Here is a 27,178-nt window from a genome sequence, read left to right as displayed (position 1 = left end):
GACAGTGCATTATATTGCAATTAGGTCTACAAGTATTATAATAGAATTTAACTAACTTCCCGTTGTTGTAGACTTTCGAACGATATTCATCAAGAAACACGTTTAACAACAAACTCTCACACATTTTCGATAGATCCCCACCTGCCGAACAATGATTTACTGTAATCGTTTCTTGATCCAGACTAGTACACTTTATACTATTACCTGTTTCAATGAATTTGCTGATATGAGCAGTTTAAATATAATGTAAAATTACATTTCTCTCATCTCCGTGCATTGTTCCGTAAAACATGGTTCGAATTGGTAACGCTGTACGCTCAAGTGACAAAAGGCCTTAAGATAAACATGCATAATCCTTCCTTAAAAGTAACATAGTTATAAAGGTAAAAGAGACTTTTCAGTTAAATTTCGTATGCAAAACAGATGCATACTTAACGCTACACAAAGCAAGAGCGTTGAAAATCAGATTAAACCTCGTCCGAACGCAAACACTTTACGTCAATAATGGGAAACAGGCGGACATATTAATGAGCTCAAGTCACAATCAGCACTTAATTTCCTGACAGATTGGCAGGCAAGTTGAGCGTGATAACCGGCCTTTCCGACAGGAAAATTTATTTGGAAATGTCGAATTACCCGATAGTTTCCTGTGTTTGAAAATTAGAACCACAAATTTTCAGCGTTTGCTATATAGATAGAATTCCAATATGTAAATTGATTAATTTATTCAATAGTATATTACTTGTGTTGACTAAAAATTCATTGAAAGACATACTCGTTAACTGATTGTTATAGATGCTTCCCTTTAGAATTTATATTTTTAATCGTCAATGATTTCAGTTTTAAAATAGACAAAATTTAATATTTTATTGCACTTAAAATTTAAGTTTATGTATTATTTAGCAAATAATGATATAGATATAAAATTATCGATAAACAAATTTTAAATTTGCAACAAAATTTGCATAGCAAAAAAATCCAAGATAATTTTTTGGCTTTAATTTCAATAAAGTTTTATACATTAATTTGTAAAGTTTGTAAACATCGTTCAGTTTTAAATTTAAACTTCTGTAACGCTGTCTAGGTTCGCCATTAAATGAGGACTTACTTGGTAAATCTGAATCTTAAGATTTGATCTGGGCGTTGTGTCACGGAATAAAATGCACAAATTGACGTAAGGCTTCGAAAGAAAAGAAAGAGGAAGAAAAAAATGTGTAGCGATTGAGAAGGTACGTTCGACAAAAACACAAGTCACTTAAGCTGTATCTGGTACTGAGTATTGAGAGCCATCTTTGTCCGGCGCAAAATGTCAACCAGTAAAAGAAAACAGCAATATTATATATTAAGTTCATAAAAGAATATTTTGTTTACCCATGTATATGCCTAGCACTTTTTTTCTTAATTCTATTATTTCAAACCTCTATTTTACTTAATTTTTAACGCATATTTAAAATAATATACTTTTTTCATTTCAGCAACATGTTGTGATATTCTTTTTTGTTTTTATGTTTTTATTTTACTTCAATATTCTAACTGGGTGGTTTTTTTTAAACATAATGAAATATGAACTTCTTTCTCTTGTTATTAAATTATTTTATTTCCCTTTATCTCTCTATTTTCTTATGATCTTTATAAGCGCTGTTCTTCTCATTTTCCTAATTATTTTCTCACTTTAACCTGTAATACAATGTAATTATCCCTAATGATAATAATAATGATGAGAAGAAGAAGAAATAGAAGGAGAAGACGAAGAAGAATAAAATAATTAATGACAAATGGTTTAGATATCCAAATCGGTATAGAAACGTGATAAAGGGGGAGAAACTGGAAGCAATGAAAGGCATGCTACTATTAACCTAAAAAGATATGCGGGTACGCCTGAAACATGATAGTTAGACGACTCAAAGAATAACAATGTGCCTTAATGGTTTCACTTGAATTACCGAGTTCGACAAGGTTCACCTGAAGGTCGGAGGTTACATCGAAACGTTGTGAAATCACACTCATGATGACAACACTGGGCCAATTAATCCAAATAATACTAATGAATTATAATCAGTCAATTGTTTGTACTGTTTACGTATAGTAAGATATGTATTCAAGTAATAATTCATAATAAAGGGTTTGTTTTTTTGTTTTCATATTTTTATTATGATATAATGCCTTTTGTCTCGGTTTTTAAATTGATTTTTAATATTTGTTTTTTATTTTATATATTTTTTTCTTTTACGTTCTCTTTATTTTTCAGGTAATATTTTCTATTACTTTTTGTTTTCCTTTAACGTTTATTTTTATTTGTTTTAAAATAAATGTCAACAATATTATTTGTCAATATACTGCTTTGTGCCAGTATTGATTTAAAATCAATTGGAAATCATTTAGTTTAATAAGATGTGAAAGTGTTTTTTACGATAAATTTTAATGAAGGTAAAATATTGCTTGATTATTAGAAGAAGAAAATTGAATACTTACATTTCTTATATTTCAAATGTGTATCTTTTTATTTTGATCTAAAAATATAAAGCTGTCAATAAAAAGAAGGGGAAAGATCGAAGCAATTAATCTGTCTAAGCATGTTGATAACAGATTGACAACAACAGATACATTCTTTGCGTTGTGTGTGGTTACTAATGATTGCATAGTATACATTGTCTATTCCATTTTTAAGTTTTCTTTAAAATTAAACAAGGAGAATAATAATCCTCCGCTAATCCATGCGGTTGGTGATATTCTCTGACAGTTTCTTACATTCTCTACAAAAATTAACTACCTTACGTATCGTCTGCTATTAGGTTGACAAGAAAGCTCTTGTGGTGTTAAGTTTAAAATTCAGATGAAAATATCGGCTCGAACAAAAACTTTTGTCGAAATTAGTACCATCAGAATCAACATATTTTGTCAAGTCAAAACGAGTGTATTCCTGCCAGTAACGTCAAAATCTTCCCTTCTGATGAAGATGAAGTCGTTGAAGGAGTTATCGATAGCGCTTAGTTTTGGAAACATTTTACACGTAAAAATAGTCGAGAATGCTTAAAAAATTTGTAGCCTGAAGATGAGAGGTCCTAAGAGTATGAGTGAGCCAGCGTTTCGTAGCTTAATTCGCTCAAATTTTGCAAGATCGGTTTAGCAACATAGGTCATGTATTGTGGTGAAGAAGAATTGGACATTTTCTCGTCACTAATGCTTGCTCTTATTGTCGAAATTTCTGATGCATTTTATCCAATTGTTTCGCCTGCATTCAAAAAGATGTAATGTAATGAGACAACAAAACAGTCATCATCAGTTTTAGTGCAATTCTTGCTTCGGGAAGTGTCGTGTAGCTTCGTCGATGTTTACCCACTGTGCTGAGCGTAACCGGTTGTAATGACCCCACGTTTCCTCGCAAGTCACAACTGGCTCTGGAAACGGTCTTTCTTGTTACGTAAAATAAAAGAAGATGTCACTTCATAACGGCATTTATTCGGTTGTTGTTCAATACTTTAGGCATATATTTTTCAAGTTTTTGTGTCTTTCTAATTTCTCTTAAGTGGTTCGATATCGTGGTATAGATTATGTCTGATTCAGAAGCAAGTTCTTGAACATGTGTGCGTGAATAAGCTCCGACTCAGGTTCTTAATTGATCGTTGTCAACACCAGGTAGCCGACCAATACGTTCATTATCCTTAAGTCTCCGGGCGCCGCCACGAAATTTATTGAACTTACATTGTATTGTGCATTCAGTAGTCGTTTCTGGGTCACATGCTTCGTAAAATCTTGAGCTGTTTCAGCTACTTATAATTGAAATAAGAAAATGTTTGCAAATTTGCGTTCTTTTCATCTTGAATTCAACTTTCTGACAGAAAAGATATAATTGTTTTTACACAGTTGTTATTTAAACGATAAGATAAAGGTAAAAACACCCTTTTAAATTATGTGTTAAGTAAAATTATTATAACGAGAACGTATTTGAAAATACATAATTTCAAATCAAAATTAAATATTTCACAGGAACTTTTTTCCCACCCTCATATAATCCTACACATAAGTTTGTTTTAAAAAAACACAATATCGGTTTGTAAATGAAAGCTACAGCCAATGGCAATTTTATTAAGTTTTTCTAAATAAAATTTTATCGGATAATATTCACTCTACTTGAAAATTAGCTTTTGAACCTGATATAACAATTTTTAAGATCACACATTTCTGTTCATCAATATAATTTAATTTTTAGTTGATTAAACGAATTTTAAAATCATTTTTATTGTTATCATTTTATTTATTTAATTATTTTTTATTTATGTTGCAAAATTGATCGTCTCCTTTATAATCTAATATAAAATGTAGATATAATTTATTTTCAGCATTTTCTATTTCTTTTTTTTTCAAAATAAGTTAGAGAAGTGATTTATTTCTAAGGATTAATTAAAAAAACTTAAATGACAAGCCGCTAATTGGGTTTTCTTATTAATCGAAGGAAATACGTTTCTGGTTGTGTGAAAATATTCGTTTATACTCTCTTATCACATTGCAAAGATATCAAATTAAAAAAAAAACTATTTCACTGCCTACAATCTAATCTTTGCTATTCAATATTTACTTTTTACTATTTCGTTTAATTATACGAAAAAATATATTTTTTAAATATATTTCAATTTAAGACTTATAAGTTGCGATTCAAAAAATATATTATTTAAAAATATAAAAAATTTAACAACACATGTATAATATATTATTTTTTTGTTATTTTTATATACTAATAATAACAACACAGTTAAAATATATTATTGTTTTAAATTTTGTTAATACATAAATAATAATTTAACAACACATTTATAATATATTAATTAAATGTTTATATATTTATAATAATTTAACAAAACAGTTAGAATATATTAATTTTTTAAACATTTTTATATATTAATAATAATTAAACATAACAGTTATATATATATATCATTTAAAGATATATATTAAGATAGTTTAACAACACAGTTATGATATATTATTTGTATTTTTATATTAATAATAATTTAACAAAAAAGTTATAATATATTATTTTTATATATTAATAATAATTAAACAACAAGTTTATACTATAGTAATTTAATTTTTTTATATATTACTAATAATTTGACAAAACATTTATGACATATTAATTTATTTAACTTATTATATATCAATAATACTTTAACAACACAGTATTATTATATTTTTAAAAATTTGTTATATTAATAATAATTTAACAACTCAGTAATAGTATATTAATTTTTAAAGGTGTTTTATATATCAATACTAATTTAACAAATTCGTTATAATATATTAATTTTTAGAATTTTTCCAAAATATTAATAATAATAATTTAACAACACAGTTATAATATATTAATTTAAAACAAATTATGTATCATTAATAATTACAAAAATACATATATATAATATTTTTTCATGTTTTGTATATTAATAATAATATTACAACAAAGTAATAATGTATTAAATTCAATAACCATATATTATTAATAATGTAAAAACACAGTCATAATATATTTTTCTTTAATTTTTAATACATTAATACTCATTTAACAACACGGTAATAGTATAATATTTTTGTAATTTGTATTTTATCAATTAATAATAATTTTACAATACAGTTATAACACATTAATTTTTATATATTAATCATAATTGAACAACACAGTTATTAAATATTTTAGAAAGTGTTGTATATTAAAAATATTTCGACAAAACAGTTATAATATATTAAATATTTTAATTTTTTCATATATTAATAATAATTTAACAAAGCAGTAATAATATATCATTTTTCAAGATTTATATGCTATTGAAAAATATTGCCAAAGTGTTATAATATATTAATTTTGTAATTTTTTATATATAATTAATTATTTTACCATACAGTTATAATATATTTTTTTTAAATTTTACATTGTAATAATAATAAAAAAACATTTATAATATTTTACTTTTTGATGTATTAATAATAATTTATACAAAACAGTTTACTATATTAGTTTTTTAAAGTAAAATCTATATATTAATAATAGTTTTACAAAACAGTTATAATATATTTATTTTAAAAAATCTATATATTAATAATAATTTAACAAACAGTTATATATTAACCGATAATCTCTGCATGAAGTATGCGTTCATTTATGCTACATTTATGTAGTAAAGTGATCCCAACACTTTAATCTGTAATATATATTATTTTAAATGTCTTATCTGCGTGTATATTCTGAATATAATATTATATAGAAAAGGCAAAATTTGTGTAGGTTTCTATGTCTTGCAAAGACTACCGACCAACGCGTCGGAAGGTGACGAAGTTAGTGTTGTTTGAAAGCTCGATATATTAGACGACAAATATCAGAGGATATGGGTAAAACATGTATATCCTCACCCTCAACTTGGCCATTTTTTTTACAAGAAGGATTCGCTATTTTCGTCGATATTTTCGCAAGCCCTCGTCTCCGTTTGGTTGACTATATTTAATTTTAACTCTCACTACTTCTGGTTTCAGGATGAACGTATCATCCAATACTTTAACTATATTTTCACCTTATTTTCCGCCTTCCAGTTACGAGTTCGAGCCTGCATGCCTAATAATACTTTTTTAAACTCCACTGTTCACCCGGGCTGCGTACTGCGATTTTCCCCCTCTTCACCACCTACCACCCCGCTTTTTAACATCTATCTCCATCCGGGATGCCTACTGTTGATTCGGGATTCCTTACTACACTCCCTCTTCACACCCGAGCAACGCCGAGTCTCTCCACTAGTCTAATAAATAAAAGATAAAATGTATATATGCGTGTATGTGTGTGTGTTTGTAGGCCTCGCAAAAACATTTGACCCACGCGTTGGAAGATAAGAAAATCAGTATATTTATAAGGTTCTGTCTCTCGGCTGACAAATGCCGAAAAATCTGCCCAACGCATTAATTTCTTGATCCTCAAGTGAGCCGATTTTTACAAAGAGAGGTCGGTTTTTGAATCGACACTTTCGCAAGTCATCGTCTTCGTTGGATTAACTAGCCTTAATGTCAACGCTCGAGATTTCCGATTTCGCGATAGACGCTTCAGCTAGGGGGTTTCGCCTTCTTTTCCTCCTTCACGTTACGGGTTTGAGCCTGCCTGCCTACTACTACTTTTGTAAACACCTCTCTCCACCCGGGCTGCCTACTGTAGTTTTGATTACCCTCGGGGTTCCTTACTACATCACCTCTCCAAACCCGGGTTAAGCCGGGTGCTCCGCTAGTCTTAAATAGAAGTAAAATTATTCGTGAAGTGAAACAATTTACCCAGTCCATACAAAAATATATATGAAATAATGTTTTTTTCATATCGTAATGACTGACTCCAAATAAAACTCCTCTGCGAAAATATATATAAAATAAGATGATTTGAGCTGTTTCCGAGACTAACTCCGTTTACTCCTCTCTCCTTAAAATATATATTGAAGAAATGTATTTTCAGATAGTAAACTGTTTCAGCCATTTCTGGGACTGATTCCACATATCCCCTCTTCTTAATGTATAATAGTGTAAGATCCTAAGCAAACAGCCATTTCCGGGAATGGCTCCGTATACCATCTTTCCTGCCAATATATATATATATATATATATATATATATATATATATATATATATATATATATATATATATAAGTGATTTTTTAGATCGAATACGGCTTCAGCCATTTCTGGGATTGATTTTATATAGCTCCAGCTCCTAAACATATATATATATATATATATATATATATAAAATAAGGTAATTTCATGATTGCTGCTTCTGCAATATCAGGACCAATTCCTTATATCTCCCTGTTATAAGTATGGAATATAGTGTTTTTTAGATCATAAAGTGCGGTTAAAATCAATGTATTAACATAAATTATGTTCTTAATAGGAATATTACAACTTAGTCTTTTTTTAGATGAGGATTGATTATCTTCAGAGTAATGTTTTAATCTTGAGTGTCACTGTTACAATGTTTTGGTTGATGTAATCTCCAATCTTCTTAAGGTTTATCTTGTCAAACTCAGGAAACTTTCTGTCGAACTCAGGAAGCTCGATAGGCACATTTATTTTATTCCCGGTGGCAACATTCTCTTATTCCATTAATTATGACTGCATTGAAGTCCTAAGTAATTCGCAATTATATTTCCAGTCTCCCGTACTGAGGATTCGACTTTCAACCTTCCAGTGAAGGCCACTTTTATAGCTGAATATCATTATTTATTGCTATGTGTTATTACTATATACATATGTTACACCTACGAAAACATTAACATGACACTCAACACGAGAACAGTAGTCCGAAGAACCCAAATAATACACATAATATTCTTCTCAAACAATCCAGAAGAACAAAAGAAGTATACATATATGAACTGTATATATGCCTTCAGTGAGCAATGTGTGTTCCTGTTTCATTGGGTGTACAAAGTTTTGTGAATGTCTCCAGTTTTGTCCCATCCCTCGGAGTACTAAATTGGATTTTAATGTGCGCATTGTTGTTAAAAACAACAGACACAATAGAAAGAAATTGATATGTTTAGCTTACAGTAGTATGCACAAAGTTTTGAGAGTATTCTTTATGAAGTAGCAAATGGTTTACTTTGCCACACTAATTAAAAAAAACATGATATTTATGAAGGTGTAACTTACAAATTTTACATATCTAAATGTGAGTATACTTTGTTTATTAGTTTACATATAATAGTTATTTAAGTTAATAAACAGTCGAAAGTTTAAAAAAAAAACATCTTTATATTCTGTGTTTACAAAGTATTGCTTTTTCATCATCATGATAATCTGTTTAATGTTTGTTTTAGATCCAGTTATGCGTTTAAAGAGTTTAGAAATTTACTTGCAAACTAACTTATTTAATATAACATTGAATAATATAACAAAACTTGATGAATATATTAACATATTGTAATGCGTGTTTTGGCACGTTCTATTAATGTTTTCAATCAATGCACTTTGAAACAAAAAGACAATGATTAATTTTATCTAGATTTAGTAGTAAATATTTTTCTATATCTGTTGACAAGGCCCCGCAGATAAATCACCTCTTTCTCCGAAATAATGAAAGTATTCATTTTTAAGGCATTATGTATGAACACACTGAATAACATTGATGAAAAATATTTTAGAAATGAATTATAGGAGTATGGGAGTTTTTTTTTGCGAGATAAAGATGGGTGTTTTATTTTGTGTACTTATATCTTCCTAAATACACACATGTACAATTTATCATTTTAGTAAATGATAATATGACTATAAAACGCACAAAAGTCGACAGTTAGATGAAAAATAGTGATAATTTTATATTAGATTCATATGAAATACTGATGTTCTACTTTAAATTTGGATTGTTTGTATTTCTTTTACAAACGTATGACAACAAAGTTAATTTTCCATGTATATTTCTCAATAAGATGATACTACATTTGCTCAGTCGATCAAATCAAACATGTTCAAGACTCAAAGCATTGTACACAACTGTTTTAATGTCACCAAAAAAATAAGAAATAGGTTTTTGCATACCATGTTTGACAATTGATGAAAAATAGATTCATGCATGAAAAAAAAAAGCAACCTGAAATACAACTATGTTTTGGCTTCTATGCATTTAGTATATTGATTAGATTAAAAATGAGAAACAACACGTAAAAAATGTTATGGAATATCAATAATTATAATGAAAATGTGGGTATAAAATAGTAAAAACAATGTGAAAATAAAAAAAACTTAAATTTAAAAGTTTTAAAGATTGTAGAACATTTTCACACATTTTTACAAAAAGTGTCGCTAAAATCAAATAATACTATACTTTAAATTATTAATGTTTTTGTTTCTTAACTAAATTTAAACTTTTCTTCTTATACAATTTACTATTAATTTCATACAAGCTTATACAAAAACGACTAAATCTATCTCTTAATCCTAAGAAATTTTCCACATATATGTTAAAGTAATCGTAACCTTTAAATTCTGTAATAATTTATATCTATTTTGTAGAATCGTCTAGATATATAAATAGAGTATAATCTACTCTATTTTTCGCCCAAATCCCCACTCAAAATGAATAGATGTTTAATAGCAGGGATAACAGGTTGTTAAATCTTCTCCCTTTGTCTCTATCTCTGCTTATGTGTCTGTCGCTGTATATATCACTCTCTATCTCTCTCTCTATCTCTCTCTTTCTCTCTCTCTCTCTCTCTATATATATATATATATATATATATATTTATATATATGTATATCCCTGTCTTTATTGTTCTCTCATCAATCTTCCACCTCCTTCATTAACTTTTCCGTTAAATCCTCTCTTTCTCATCTGCTGTACATTCCTCCATGTGCTAAAAATAACCTACATTATTTACGGCGTAAGCTATCCATTTTTAAAGTAATACTCTATCCTTATATTTAATACACATAGAAAACGCAGTAGAAAAGAATAACAAGACAGATTTACAATTCTCATAAATGAGGTAGTACAAAATAGACTCCGTATTACAAAATTTACAATAATGAGTAAGAGCCATGGAAATCATAAAAAATGAGAAATATATTGAATCAGCGCATATGTATTGATAAAGCTTATGTTTTGCTTTTGTTTAGTGCAGTAACTAGATTTTTTGAGAGAAAAAAATTAAAAAAACGAAGCAAATATGAGTGTATTATCATGCTTATGAAATAGTGCCTATTGTATTTTTAATATACAACTAGCCCAATTGAGATTATGTAAAAAGTAAAAATTAATACAAAGAATGTTGTGCTAAATAATTCAATAAATATAATATAATGCTTTATAATTTACTTTTGCAATCCAACTTATATTGGCAAATAATACCCTTTTTAGCCTTGTTTCTTTTTTCTGTGCCTTTTCTGTAACGTTTCGTATTTTCGGTAAAAAAACCGTTCTGCTGCGAAATTATTAAGATTTCATTTCACACCATCACAACAACAGTTCTTTTTTTACATAGAAGTCAACAGTTATCAAGGCATGAAGGTCATTCGGGGATAAGAGTTATTGCGAGTACAGTAATCGATGTGACAATATCGTAGTATTCGTTAGTGATGGAGATTTGATAAAGTGTCTTACATAAGGGGACGGTTCATCAGGAACTTGTTTATGTTGAACTTGAAGACATCCAAGTTGTAGTCAGGTGGGAAACAGGCAAACGGAAGAGAGTTCCATAGGTATGCACTTCTAAGAAAGAAGCTTTATTCATAGAATCTACGTTTTGAATTAGGCACATATAAAGAGTGGGGAAATTACTGACAGTGGTTTTAGCTAGACGGGTGTTTTTCGTGAAAGATTGGCGAAGGGGGACTAGAGATTGGAGCTCAAGTCCCCCCTCTGTATTATTATGATAATATCTGTATATAAGATGCTATAACAAATGTTGGTCACGATAATATCCCCTCCCAATTTTGTCAAGATTAACTTTATTAAAGCGAAATTTAGAAAAAACTCTGGCTTTTCTGAATTAATTTTGCCTTCAAATATTGCATTTGCCATTTTTCAAATCATTGAGAACAGTTGATTCATTTGCTACCACAGTTGAATTTTTTGTTGTTTGTAAATCCTTGTTTAAACAATGTGTGAGAATAAAAAAACAGAATCTGACCGTCACTCAAATGGTGCACTTTTATTCCGACTTCAAAAACGTGATAAAACAAAAGTAAAAAATAAATTTATTTACGCTAGTGATGCATAATATTTACAAAAGAACATTGTGATAGGAAAGCGTCGATCAAAAGAAGCAGGACTAAATTTATATTTTCAGAGTTGTGTTTTATAATCGTTTCCTTTCAAAGATTCGTAATTCAATAGATTTTGAAAGCAACAAATGAACAATGAACTTTAATTTCATATAAGTCCAGACGGAATATACGTATGAAATGTTTATAATTTGACCTTTTCATTTAACTCGTTAGAAAAGAGTGAACTTTAGACGGTTCAGTTTTCATCGTTTTTGTTTCTGTCTGAAATAGTCTAACTTATATACATAAGTAGACGCTATTTCATTTTTATTGTCATTGACGCGTACTCTTTATAAAAAAGAGTAGTATATATATATATACATATATATATATATATATATATATATATATATATATATATATATACACATCTATATATAAAGAGAGAAGTAGAGAGATAGAGATAGCAAGAAATAAAGAAAAAGGTAGATGGGTAAGAGTATCTATGGTTTATTGTGCATGCATATCGTATTTTATTTTTATGGGATTTTTTGTGACTACCTTATTCTTACGATACATGATTATATACGATCGGGTTTTATGATAGTGTATAGTAATTTATGATATTTTTTAAATGTCGATGTTAAAAAATGTCGACTGATTTGGTCAACTGTCTAGGATAATGCGTACAAATTAATGACTTTGGTCGATATAATTCCGGGTTATATGTCTAATGCATTTGCAGATGAACAGAATTATAAAAGGTTGTAATTAATATATATATATATATATATATATATATATATATATATATACCTACGATAAACGTGCCATCCTGCACTGATGATTCCCGAAAGGATGAAACACTAGTGTCTGTAGGTATTTAATAATTATTATAGTAAACAATATATATATATATATATATATATATATATATGATATATATATATATATGTGTGTGTGTGTGTGTATCTATGTATGCATGTACGTATGTATGCATACACATGTTTATATATAAAACTGTGTCAATCGCTATATTGCAGATTAATAAAAAGTAATATTTCCGTAAATACACATCACAAATAAATCGAAATTGTATCATCAAAGGACTGCTCTCAGTTTACCTATCCTCAAAATTTAATTCAAATTCTTGCGATATTCACGAAGTTATGAAATTTTATTCTTTATCAACGTAATTTCCACTGTCCATCGCTTTATTGCAGGTCGCTTACAATGTTGTTTTAGGGCGAAAATGCACTGTATAATCATGAAAACTTTATTTTTTTATTATATTTTTCTGTCAGAGAATAATAAAGAAATTCATATCCAAGATTCTAAGCCGGAGGAATTGTAATTATTTCTCGAAATATCCTCCATTATTTAAATAAATTGTAATAACTACTCACCACTTTGGTTTACATTACATTAGAAACTAAGCTAAGAATCTTAAAACCACAAACACAAAGCAGAGACGCATACCCCCCATATATATTATTATTATTATTATTGTTATTATTATTATTATTATTAGTAGTAGTAGTAGTAGTAGTAGTATTTATGTAAATGTAGTCATATCTTGCTTCGATGTGAAGATTGTTTCCGTCATAAATGATGGAATCAGAAAAGAAGATTTAAAAATGCAAAAATTGAAAAGGGATCCAAGAAAATATAACGACCCTTGTTGAAATTCAATTTCTCTGAATTTTTAGATATCTTTATACCTGGAAAATGAATGCACGCACGCGCGAAAAGAAACGTGGCAGCCAGTGAAAACAGTACGCAATTTCGCGCGTGCACAAAAATTGAATTCACGCGCGAATGGAAACAAACATGGTTAGCAGCAAAAACAATACAGAATACATTGGATAATAAATAACTTTACATAATAGCACTTAGATTAAACTTTAGAAAAAATGTCATATAAGAAGTTGGAGCATGTGGGGAAAAATACAAAAAACAAAACGATAAGAAAACAATTCAAGGAGACAGTTGCATTGTACAGGTCCAATATTGTTTTGTGTACGTGTTTGCGTGTGAACAGTCTTAAAATTACTGACAATTATAAGAAATTAAGTAACATTTAACGTTCAGCCCTTCTCAAAACAAATCTTTTACACAAATGAACTCCCGCACATGTTTTAAAGTGTTACTTCGTATTTTTTTTAAATGTTTGGAAATTCGACAACACCCCGACCAAATCTGCCCTTTCTGCCCCCACCGTAGCCCGCAAAATAGAAAAATGCTTACAATTACATGTCCCGCTACGTGGCCAAGAAGTGAGATCTCATTTTATGTTAAATTTATATATGAAAGTAATCCCTTAAGCGTTAATGTTAAATTTTAATTAGCCAAAAATGTATATTTTGATTTCTTTTTTAGGTTGTAAACTACGCTGGCTTTCGTCATAAAAAGTAAACCAAATTGTGAGAATTTTGAATTGGTTGACTTGACGTGGGTAGGTCGGTGGGGAAGAAAGGGCTGCTGGTAGCTGTGACCAACACGGCCGGTGGTCAGTTGATCAAAGATCATGAGTGCCTATTCCTTACAAGTTAAATAGACATTCCAGTCACGCGTGAATCTCGTTGACTGAGAGCTGGAGTAGATAAAAAGGGGTGCCGCTCTACTGTTGTTGTAGTAGTTGTTGCTGTCTTTTAGACAAATTACACTTCGATCATCGTTACCAATTTGTTACTTTTACAAGGAAAGACTGCTTGTAAGCAACGTCGACATTTCGTTGCAAGACTTAAACCGTCTTTCCCCCCCCTACTCGTCGGTATGCTAATTCTGACACATTGCAACGAAACGACTTTATTTCTATTTAAATGAATGTCTTTTTTTTATCCGCGTCAGTAACGCACGTGGTTTTATAAAACAGTAATGGCCGTCATCTAATGAAACAAAGTGTTGACTCAACCTCTAGTCATGGACACCTGGTTACTCCAGAAAATGAGAGATCGCCACCCTTCAAACCAACAGCCCATTCTTCATTTTCTGTGGAGCCATTTAAAATAAAGTTGAAAAGGCCACGCTTTGATGGGAAGGACTTCGACACCGACAAGAGGAGCTTCAAGGATTTCTTGACAAATTTCTAAAAGTGTGCCAGGTCCATAACATCAAACACGGAAAGACTATATTTTTTGAGTTGCTCCTTGGAAGGTAGGACCCTCCAACTTATAAATGATCTCTCCCACTCTGAAGATAGTTACGCTATGGCCCTTAAACTATTAAAGGACCAATATTTGGGCGAGGAGGAGATCAGAGGTGAAATAATTAAGGACATATTAGATTTCCAGTTAGATAATCCCAAAAACCTAGAAGGGTTAACACATTTTATGATAAAGACCTAGGCGGATGTGTGCGAGCTAAGGGTCTCGTATAGTTGTGACTTATATGACGATAAGTCAGCTGGAGCAATAATAATAGCACAAGTGTTATTTGCGAAATTCCCGCCCGAAGTAAATCTTACGAATCTCTGGGACTACCTACCCGACATTGTCCACACTATTGAAGGAAACACCAAGAATAGAGAAACAAATGCTAGTTGCCAGACAGCCGACCAAGGTACTGATGTCCAAACCTAGGCTGCAACCTAAGATTAAGCCAGAGGAGACGATCGAAACCTCGTCTCTTAAAACTTTTAATACAGAATTGAGATCCGAGGTAAAATGCGACTTTTGCAAAAGCAATAAACATTTGTCTGAGGACTGTGGCAACTAATAGCCATGAAGCCAGGATAACCCGGTGTAGAGAGCTGCGTCTTTGTTTTCGGTGGCTAAAGAGATATCACTTGGGGAATATTTGTCCATTAAGGACATCAAGAAAATTTGTTGCCATAGTTGCAACTCTAAAGGGCACATGACTGCTATGTGCTCAACTGTTACGTGTAGTATGCAGGTTGATACCTGCCTACACACTAAAGACTGTGATAACGCTTTCCTGTCTCCTATAATTGGAATTATTGTGAAAAAAGGGGGATAAGGAAGTAAAAGTTAACTGCTTGTGTGACACCGGCAGTCGGAGGACTTACCTGGACTATTCAATTAAAAAAATGAATTGCCTCTCCTTAGCAAAGGATAGCACTATTGATGTGAAAACTTTTTTAGGCACAAGTCCTAAAATGCTTAAAGAAATCTATTTTGATTTAAATTTGTTCACTGGCAAAACGCATACCCTTCCAATTCTGGCGACAAAATTAAATCTGTCTTATAATCTGGAAAGACTTCCTCAGATGCTTAGAAATCTGAAGAATCGTAGACTGGCCGCTCATTTTTATGACAAGAAAACTTTATTAACTATAGATGGGTTGCTGGGGATCGACGCAATCCAGTACCTAGAATCCCTAAAGATGATTCCTTGTATGTATGGAGCTGCTTTTGAAACGCAAAAAGGATTGATCCCCTTCGGAAATGTTAACTCTTTTGTCTTTGAATGCAAGGTCAAGAAATGAAAAGAAACAAAAGTAAATTATGCAGAAGTTTTGGAGGAACGACACCACTTAAGACTTCCAGAATCAATTATGCTATTCACCCAAGGGAATGTTACCCAGACGCTCTAAATAATTGGTTTAAAGCAGTAACGTTGAGCGAGGGTCGAAGAACATGTTTAATCTCGAAGGAATTGGATTACCTACTGACGAAAAGTTCTTCACCTTGGATGAAGAGAAGGTGAAACAGTTTAAAGATTCCATCACATTTAAAGATCGTTTATATCATGTGCGTCTTCAGTGGTATGAGGACGAATTGAATGCTGTTTCTTCTAATTATAGTGCATCTTTACGGATTCTGGATAAAGTAACAAAGGGTCTTGAGAAGAAAAAATTGTATGACCAATGCTTTCAAGTTTTTCAACAGCAAGAAGACGAAGGTATTATTGAAGAAATAATTGTACCGCTATAAAAAATTGAAAGACTATACATTGATTCCCCATTGACATGTGTTAAAATTAACTGACCAGACAACTACAAAGATAAGACCAGTTTTTAATTGTTCTTATAAGCAAAAGAGTTCTGTGTCATTAAACGAAGCATCATATCCAGGCATAAGTCTGATGACTGATATGCTAGAAGTGATAATCCGTTTACGAATGAACAAATATGTCTTGTTGGTTGACATCAGAAAAGCATTTCTGATGATTCGTCTGGCATCGGAAAAGGATCGTAATCGGCTTTTCTTTTTTCTGAAGAAAGGTGAAAAATTCCATTGCTACAGGTACAACACCCTTATTTTTGGCTTCAATGCAAGTCCTTTTATTTTAAATTACGTGTTAAAGTTGCATGCATTTGGATGAATGTTCGGAGGCACTGAAATCCAGTTTTTATGTTGAAACCTAGTGAAAACTGCGAATAATGCAGAAAACTTATCTGATTTGTATATCTGCGAGAGAGCGTCTACAGAAGGGAACTTTTAATTTACAGTCTTGCAATTCCAACTGTGTAACACTCCAAAAGAAAATGGAGGAGGATGATAGGACGTTATCAGGATTCGACTCTGGTTGGGAAAAGGTGCTGCGGTATCAATATGACCCTATCCAAGATTCTAAAACAGTCTCACCACCATCAGGCGATTTGGAGGCATCAACTAAGAGGAAAATATCGGAGACCTCAAAGGTATTTGATCGTTTGTCTCTGTACCTACCTGTGGCAGTGCGAGGTCGTTTATTAATGAGAGAACTTTGGAAAGTAAAGCTGAATTGGGATGATCCTGTTCCTAAAAGTTCTGTTTGGAAAACACTGGCAAGTGACCTGTCAACAATTGACTCTGTATCTTTGCGAGGAGAGTTTTAGATGAAGGAAAGGACACGAAATTATTTCTCTTTTGTGATGCGTCTAAATCCGCATATGGGTTTACAGTATATGCAGTACAGGATGGAAATTCATCCTTGGTATTTGCCAAAGCGAAAATGGCTCCTTCGCAGAGAATAGCCCTCCCAACGTTGGAACTTCTAGCCGTATTTTTAGCAACGAAATGTTTCCCTTTTATAAAAGAGTCCCTAAAGGACATTCCTATAAAAGGCGTCTATGTAATCACAGATGCTAAAGTAATTCTGTCCTGGATTTTGGCTGACTTCGTCCAAACGAAAAATGTATATGTAAGGAATAGATTGCAGGACATAGCTCAAATGTCTGAGAAAGTTAAAACTGATTTTAACATAAAGATACACTTTCAGTACACTTCAACAGATGACAACCCGGCCGAATACATCACCAGAGGTTTGACTATCAATACATTTAAGGAAAAGTTTTCTCTTTGGTATGAGGGACCGAAATGGATAAGACAAGAAGAATACTCCTGGTGCCATCGTGAGTTGGGTTGCCTTTCTAAAGTTCAAATGGAGCGGATTGGGGCTGCAGTAAATTATGCCGCAGAGAATGAAGTGGCTACATCAGAAGTCAATTTGGAATAAGAAAAAAGAGAGGTGTCACTATAATTGATAATGAAAAGTTAAACACTAATGGAGACGTATTCATACCGAGACATAGATCCATATGAGAAAAAATGCAATATATGGCCATTTCCAAAACGTTGTCGGATCTAATATCATTTTATTCATCTAAACTATATATATATATATATATATATATATATATATAGTTATATATATATATATAATTAAATTTAGTTATACAAGAATTTAAACATACACTAAAAGGCAGGAGAAGAACTAAGGTTACATATATGTATATATACATATATAACATGAAAGTTTATAAGATAAGGTGGTGGAGGAAATAGGTATAGTAATATGTAGGTTTACAATATAGGTGGCAAGCAGAAGTCCAGACATGTGTTGACAAAAAACTAATAGAGAATTCACATATAAATATATATATGTATATGAGAAAATAATGATGAATCTCTGGACTACAAAAATGTAGTTATTTATAGTTATATAAGAGCGCATAAAGGAGTAGATACTTAATATATGCGAATCAAGGATGGAGTGAAAGAGATATATAGGTGACAGCAAGGTAAGTGTCATTAGACCACACTGAGTATTATGTTTCACGGCAACATGAGAGATGAGAGTATGCCGATGGCATATTCGGCTATGCGTTATTTATATCTTCAAGTGGTGTTTAAGTCTTCAGATTAGATTGAGGTTAGAAAGAAGGTATTTCTTATAGTGTTTGCAATAAATATTCTTCTTTTGTTTAGGAGCGTATAACTATCTCTCTCTTAACATTATAATAAATAGTTTCTCATGAAAGCATAGGTAGCAAGATGAATTTATAGACAAACAAGTGTTAGCTTTATTAAGGATATTCCAATTAACTATTGGTGATAATCTTAATTAACTCATTAAAGTATTTAGATAGTGATGTTTCGTCCGTATAGTTTGGATTTTCAAAGGACCATTTGTGGGCCGTATATATTTCCTTGAATGTATTACCAGCTATGCCAATATAATATTTTTGTCGTCAGGGTTATCTTTAGTAGAAACGGTAGCTTTGTAAACAACTGAGGTTATTATGCAGTTCTCTTTAAGGGCGCATTCAGACTTTCTTCTACAGTTGCATAATTTAGTTACTTTGGGTGAATTTCTATAGTTACCATTAAATATTTTGTTGTTTTTCGATCATGTATTATAAATTATTACTACAACTATAGTTTTATTTGATAGTGTTTTTATTAAATAATTTGTGCACAGTTTTTTTGGGGAAATGCTTTTTGATAAGGTTTAAAAATTTACTTTACTAGGTTACTTTTGAGCATCATATTATAGGAAGGCGGTTACCAGATTATTTTCCTTTTACTGTGTGTTTTAGGTGTGCTATTGTGGTGTATTGTTTCGATATATTCTAGTCCTGGATATGACATTAAACTATATCCAGTGGTGAGGTCCCAGCTTGCGGGCTTTCGGGAGTGTGGAGCCACCATTTAATTGTCATTGCTCCCAAGTCCACTCTGACACGGAGTGGTAGTACCCGTTAGGGTCCAAACTATGGGTTGAATAGAAACCGACTTTAAACAAACTAATATATTCTATTAAAAAATGTTCTTCCGATTGTTTATATTCGGCATATATATTCTAGCTGTGCATTTTTATATCCACTGTCTTTAAGGCTTTATTGTAGATTTTTGTTGGAATTTAATATGCTTTTGTTTGAGGAGTTTTTTTTTCTAATCCTTTTGCTAATTTACTTAGGTATATGTTTGATAATAAATTTAGGGTGGTTAGATAATGGGTTTACATCGATGGTATTAGCGTTATCTTTTTATATGGTTCATACCACCCATTCTTTAAATTAAAGCATATATCAAAAAATACTTTTCTAACATTAAAAACCATTTCAACTTTTAGCCGTATCCACATTAACTCATTGCGGATGAATGTTTCATTCTGTCGCATTTAGGACCGTTAGAGTATTTTATAATCATAAGCCCGTCTTCTCTATATAGACCGATGTTTTCAACTTCTATGATCCGAGTTAGATTATATAAGATATACAAAACCTACCAGGTCTGTCAATTCAGTCCAAAAATTCATCCTCACGTCAAATTGACCTATTCAGTATTTCTTGGCCCACTGTGCATTTCTTCTTAGCAGCACAGTATTTCTGCGCTTTCTGATGATTTCAATTTCATCCTCAAAGATATCAGAGAGAAGCTTAGCGAATTCAATCACCTCCTTGAAAAGTTCTTTCGTGATAAAGAGATAGTAGTTTTCGATTTCAAATTGTAGAAAGGAACAATTTTATTTATTATTCATATTTGAGGTCCACTTAACTTATCATTTGTATTTATCCATAGGTTTATATTGTATGTAGTTTTAATTTGGCTGATAATTCTGTCCAGAATTTTTTCGCTGATCCTATCTATTTCCAGTCTAGTTGGGTTAGTAAGTCTAGTTGTAGTTTTATTAATAATGTCAGGATTGTGATTTTACTGACTATATCTGCTTCTTTATTACTAATTGTACCTACTCTATATTACTGATTTCCAGTTTATCTATTATTGCCTTACTATCTTAATTTATTTTCCTAATTATGTCCGAGTTGGATTTTTTAATAATTTTAATGATATTTTCCTTAAAAGTTTATGGTATTCTTGTTTGAGAGTTTTGTGAAAAAAAAAGAATATTTGGCTCTTGTTATTTAGCACTATGAAACAGTCTCGTTGTTTTAATTGGTCCCGCCTTTTAAACATCTCAAACCTATATATATATATATATATATACATATATATACATATATATATATATATATATATATATATATATATATATATATATATATATATATATATATAGGTTTGAGATGTTCAAGAGTGGGGACCAATGATATGGTCTTACATTATATCTGATGGTGAGGCCCCAGCTTGCGGGCTTTGGGGAGTGTGCAGCGACCCCTTAATTGGTATTGCTCCCAGTTCCACTCTGACCCGGAGTGGTAGTAACTGTTAGGGTCCCAACTATGGGTTAAATAGAAACCGATTAAAAAAAAATTCTATTTAAAGTTTTTTTTTCTTCAAAATAACTAGATTCGGCATTAAATAACTTGAAAAGGGTTGATATGCCGTAAAACAAAAACAACCAACCAACCATATATATATATATATATATATATATATATATATATATATATATATATATATATATATATGTATATATATATATATATATATAGAGAGAGAGAGAGAGAAAGAGAGACAGAGATAATTAGATAGATAAATAATAAGATATTTTCTATGCGAATATTATAGGCTTCATATGTGCATGCATATCTCTGCCGCAATCTATTATATTTAGAAAAGCAGATTTCTAGAGAAGAGGTTTCACAATGGAATTAATGCAAGACTTTCAATGTGTGTATGCAATTTGCCCTTTGCTTGTAAGGAAATTTAATACCATTATAAAGAAATAGAAAGAAGCAATTGAATACGCGGTAGATAAAAGGGGGTCCGATAGTTAAAGTGACTGAATTACTTGTCATACAATTAGGGAGAGAAAGTTCCTATTTTTATCAGCTCATGTTTTGTTATGTACATTTCATTTCAATATCTAGAGACGTTCATCTATGCCAGCGCCAGTTTGGCAACTTCATCAGTAAGGCTTACACTATGACTCGATCTACCTGCACTTGTGTAGCCAACCTATCCTAATATGGCCGTATCTCTCAACATATCTATTCTCTCTCTCTTTCTCTCACTCTCCCTCTCTCTGCCATTGTGTACGTTTTGATGAACATATGAGTTAAAGTAGATCCATATCTATGAAAGTACAGCAATACAAACCTTATGTAAAACCATTACAGAAATTGTGTGACAAAAATTTATCTGTGATATATTTTCTTAATATCCGTTTTGAAACATCAGTTTCGCGTCTTTATTGTCGAATATGAAGTCATATATGCAGCGTCCTGGTATGATTTTTATCTATTATACGAGGAAAAAAACTGTAATTCGTAAAACGCGCAGTTTGAATGAACGTATCTAAGAAATAGAGTTCATTTCAATTTGTTTTGTTTTTTTTTTCAATTTAAATCATAGAGAGTTTATTTTCTTTATCATTCTCCAAGGTTTCTCTGGTCAGTTATGTGAAGAAGAAGTGACGGATACTTGCTCGCTCTTTCCGTGCACACACAACGCCACGTGCATTCAAATGGAACAAGGGAACTATACATGCATGTGTCCCCATGGTTACCAAGGGCCGAATTGTCAGACACGAATGAGCAGTTGCAAGAGCAAACCTTGCGTTAATGGAATCTGCCAGGAAAGACAAGATGAAGATGGTTATAACTGCTACTGCATACCAGGTGGGTAAATGTTCAAATTATTTACTTTAATGGATCCGTTAATGCCACTTTGTATCGGACTTTTCCAGTATGCATATAACTTCTGCAGATAATCAACTTTCTCATCACATTAGCGAGGAAAAGCTTTTGTCTTCTGAGTAAAGTAATTAATATATATATATATATATATATATATATATATATATATATATACACACATTTGTGTGTGTGTGTGTTTGGGTGTGTGAGTGTATTTCTACATGTGTACATATATATATATATATGTTTTTATATACGCATATTTATGTATATATATACATATATATGTATATATAACTACTTCATTTATTCACATAAATCTAATATACGAAAGTATAGATTTATGCGTAAACTTTAAGTATTTACTTCAAAAGTGCTCAATACGTAGGTAGAGCTAGTTAGTAATTTATAAAATATATATGGCGATTAAGCTACACTGAATATTCTGCGTTTCATCCAACTATAGGATTCGTCAGGCTTATGCGCGAATTCTGTGGTTGCTTCTTGTTTTTATATATATTGAGAATTTCTAGTTAGCCAATCAGCTTTCTAGTATCCACCGCGCCCCCTTCTATCAGCAAATGGGCACGCATTTTATCAAACAAAGGATCTGTTTTAGAACTAGGTTAGTGGTTTTAGGTAGACGTTCTCCTTTTTTTATATATATAAATATATCTATGTGTACACACATACATGTATATATATATATACATATGTGTGTGATGGTTTATGTATATTCATGTTTCTTTAATTTATTTAGTTGTTTGTTTTCTATTGTTACTGTTAGTTTTAAAGCTATTTTGTATCGCTATCCTAGAGTAAGTTTTATTTTGTGAACACAGTTGTTTGTTATTTCTCGCCTACAGTTTAATAGATTTTAAGGTTCTTTAAAGTACAGGATAGAACATTTTTCATGGAGGCATAATTTACATGGGTCATCTAAATGTCTGCATGTGGTAGCTTGTCTCATTATTTTCCATTCGACTACCGGCGAATGTCCGCTTTATTTGAGTTCCCAGTATTTATTCGCTAGTGTTGTTTTTATACGGTGTTTTTTTTATTTTTGAATGTAATTTTGTGGTCATAGTATCGGGTTTTGAATACTAAGGAAGTCATGCCTATGTAGTATTTCTTGTTATTCGGGTTTTCTTTCGCAAATATTATTGCTTGATAAACTACGCTTTTTGTTAGACATTTATTTTGGACTGGGCAAAGTGTGCGGTTTCTACAATTGCATTTATCTTGTTCGTTATTAGTATTTTATTTATGGTATGGTTGTTCTTGTCCGAGGTTGGTTTATTATTATTATTATTATTATTATTATTATTATTATTATTATTATTATTATTATTATTATTATTATTAAAAGCGGACATTCGCCGGTAGTCGAATGGAAAATAATGAGACAGGCTACCACATGCAGACATTTAGACGACCAATGTAAATTATGCGTCCATGAAAAAATTTCTATTATGTACTTTAAAGAACCTCAAAATCTATTAAACTGTAGGCGAGAAATAGCAAACAACTGTGTTCACAAAATAAAACTTACTCTAGGATAGCGATACAAAATAGCTTTAAAACTAACAATAACAATAGAAAACAAACAAATAAATAAATTAAATACACATGATTATACATAAACCATCACACACATATGTATATATACATGTATGCATTTACACATAGGTATATTTATATATATATTAAAAAAGGAGAACATCTACCTAAAACCACTAACCTAGTTCTAAAACAGATCCTTTGTTTGATAAAATGCGTGCCCATTGGCTGATAGGAAGGTCGCGGTGGATACTAGAAAGCTGATTTGCTAACTAGAAATCCCCAAATTTATATAAAAACAAGAAGCAACCACAGAATTCGCGCATAAGCCTGACGAATCTTATAGTTGGATGAAACGCAGAATATTCAGTGTAGCTTAATCGCCATATATATTTTATAAATTACTATATATATATATATATATATATATATATATATATATATATAATTAAACTAATTATGATAGAAGGGAAATATAAATATATAATATTAATGTCTCTTCCAGATAGCTCAACTGTGACATAGTCGACCTATGAATATTTTCTTTAATATACTCTGCAAAACGAATAGTTAAACGAACACTTACTCATTTTCCTCAGGTCAGTTTTTTGTAACATATTCTGTACAATTGTTCCGACCTGCAATGTTGCTGTTCATCAGTTAAATTTGGTCGTCATTTGATGAGGTCTAAAAAAGTGGTACATTGTACACTTCTCTGTACCTTGAGACAGGAATGTGAGAGGGGAATAGAACAAGAAGTGGAGCAATTATGTTCCGTTTGTCATTGGAGATAACGCGTGTACACGGGATTAAAAGCAAGTAATCTTGGTCGTAGTTGGTACGCTGGGTGTTGTCGTGAGGGACATTTGAAAAAACTACGAATCCCCGATGTTTTTGGTCCTTCAGTTCTCTACAATTGTATTACAACCAACATTTTGATTTTTTAATCACCTCCTTTGAAGCCGGCATTCAGGAAATGAATCCCATCTCTTTCAGGGAGACGGTTGTAAACTAAATCAGAATTATTATTATTATTATTATTATTATTATTATTATTATTATTATTATTATTATTATTATTATTATTTTTATTATTATTATTATTATTATTATTATTTATTTATTTATTGTCTTATTATTTGCCTGTCTAATATAGTTGCTTAATAATTTATGCGTGTATATTCCTGTATAATTTCATCTGATAACTAATATATCACATAGTTTTAACCAGTAATGATTTAGTTGTGAAGGCTCAGCAAAATAATCAGCGAAGTACCGATTACCATGCTGATTGTGGGTGTGTATTTTGTAGGACGTGAATCGAAGTACCTACCTCGACAATCAGTCGGAAAATATCGCGATCAGTTGTCTCAACTGTCGGACTGAGGTAAATCTTTCATGTTGCAAACGAGATTCAGGCTCCATGGTGTTCTATATTTTCAACGTACAGAATTAAATTGTAATTTGTTTTATTACAGTTGCCCTTAAATATAAGTTATACAGAGCAAGGTTTTTCTTTCTTGAAGAAATAATTTACAAGCTTGATAACGCAAGGGCAATTAATGCGGTTATTAGAAAATATGCAAAGTAAGTTTATTTTTAGCTTTTGTACATGAATTAAAAACGCAAGATGGATGACACCAAGGCAATATCAACAACAGAAACTACAAAAACAACAGATTAAACAACAACAGCAACAACAGAGTGCTTACCTTAAAACTACAAAAATAACAACATCCAGAGGAAAAGTTGTTTTAACAAATAGAGGAAATGAAGTATTTCCTATGAAAGTCAAGAATTACTTCTCAAAAGCCAGTGGCACGCGTGTTTTTTTCAAACATAATATGAAACACCATAAGACGTGTTTCTTCGTTCTGCCTAATACAAAACTTTAGACACTTTATTTACAATGTATGAGGAACTGTTTATGTCGATTGGGAAGCCATACTTGATGCGAAAAAAGTTCGACATTCTTTTTTTTTCAATTTACGACTGCGAAACACACTATATTCGTATTCAAAGATAATATATCTGGTGTTCGCTGAAATCTTGAATTACTATCAAACCTTTTTATTCCCAATGTGTAACTTTTTTGCCTTTTACACCCCAAACAAGGCACAATGCAACTTTGTTTCGGGGTGGGGGGCTACTATCGGACACATAAGCTGCAAGAATACTATGTAGGGTGATTAGCTGCAAGATGTCTGTTCACATTACCCTTGAACTTCTACATGTCAGTACAGATAAGAAACAGGAACTCAGAAAGGAATGCCAAATCTAGCATTTCTAAGAGAGAAAATATTAGAGTAGAAGGCTTTCTTACATCTAGGTATATCTACTGTGTAGGGGTAGGATCTTGCTGCTTGTCGTGTATGTCGGGAATATTTACGTCGAGGCGGAATAATTATTGTATTTTGTCAGACCATCAACTATTGAAATACTTGTAGAATAGAGAGAGGGGTGCAACATTTCGTTGATGGGAAAGAGGCTGAAACTTAGATGACAATTCAGGATCTCTCAGGTTTGCGACCCTCTTTTGACCCCTGTCAAGGACTGAGAGGTTACTAGCAGATTCACCAGCCCAAATGTGACAACAATACCCCATACGTAGGCGAATGGTGACCTTGTAGATGTATAGGATACTTTCAGGCGTAAATAGCTTTCTAGCACGGTAGAGACTGCCTACCTTCCTCGTAGCCGCCCCGGCAATGCTCATTATGTGCCTGTTCCAACTCATGTTCCATCTGATAGTAAAATAGTTTAAGGGTAAAAATTTACACACACAGGCACTCACATGTATACATATAGAGTTTCATTGATTTACAGACGCATATACACATACATATACTGTTTTATTGATATAGATTATAATTTAGATCAATGTTTCAATTGTTATGTAAAATAAAATAACATTACATTAATAAGTTTCAAGTTATTTTTGTTGGGGACTGGTTTTGAATACCTTAAGATTTATAAAGAAAGATGAAAAAGAATATGTATGTAACATAAAACAAATATCACTTTTAAAAAAATTACACAAAGCATTGTACGAACATTAAATGAATATTGCTAAAAGGAAAATACATGCCTGTGTTTTTTTTTAAATACAAACTGTCTCTTTTGTCA

General features: G+C 31.3%; 1 protein-coding gene across 1 annotated transcript in view; it reads left to right on the top strand.

The window, feature by feature from the left end:
* Positions 1-27,178, top strand: part of LOC145287952 (uncharacterized) — an 881,042-nt gene that overhangs the window by 767,676 nt on the left and 86,188 nt on the right. Inside the window, exon 6 of the mRNA XM_080135905.1 lies at positions 22,238-22,474. Within this exon, the coding sequence (XP_079992031.1) occupies positions 22,238-22,474 (237 nt within the window). The remainder of the gene's footprint in view (positions 1-22,237; positions 22,475-27,178) is intronic.

Source organism: Euprymna scolopes, chromosome 11, assembly GCF_053919585.1.
Source record: "Euprymna scolopes isolate OS-2025 chromosome 11, ASM5391958v1, whole genome shotgun sequence".
In the NCBI taxonomy this organism is placed as follows: Eukaryota; Metazoa; Mollusca; class Cephalopoda; order Sepiida; family Sepiolidae; genus Euprymna; species Euprymna scolopes.
Note: the sequence above shows the minus strand (reverse complement) of the source record. Positions and strands in the feature narration are given on the sequence as shown.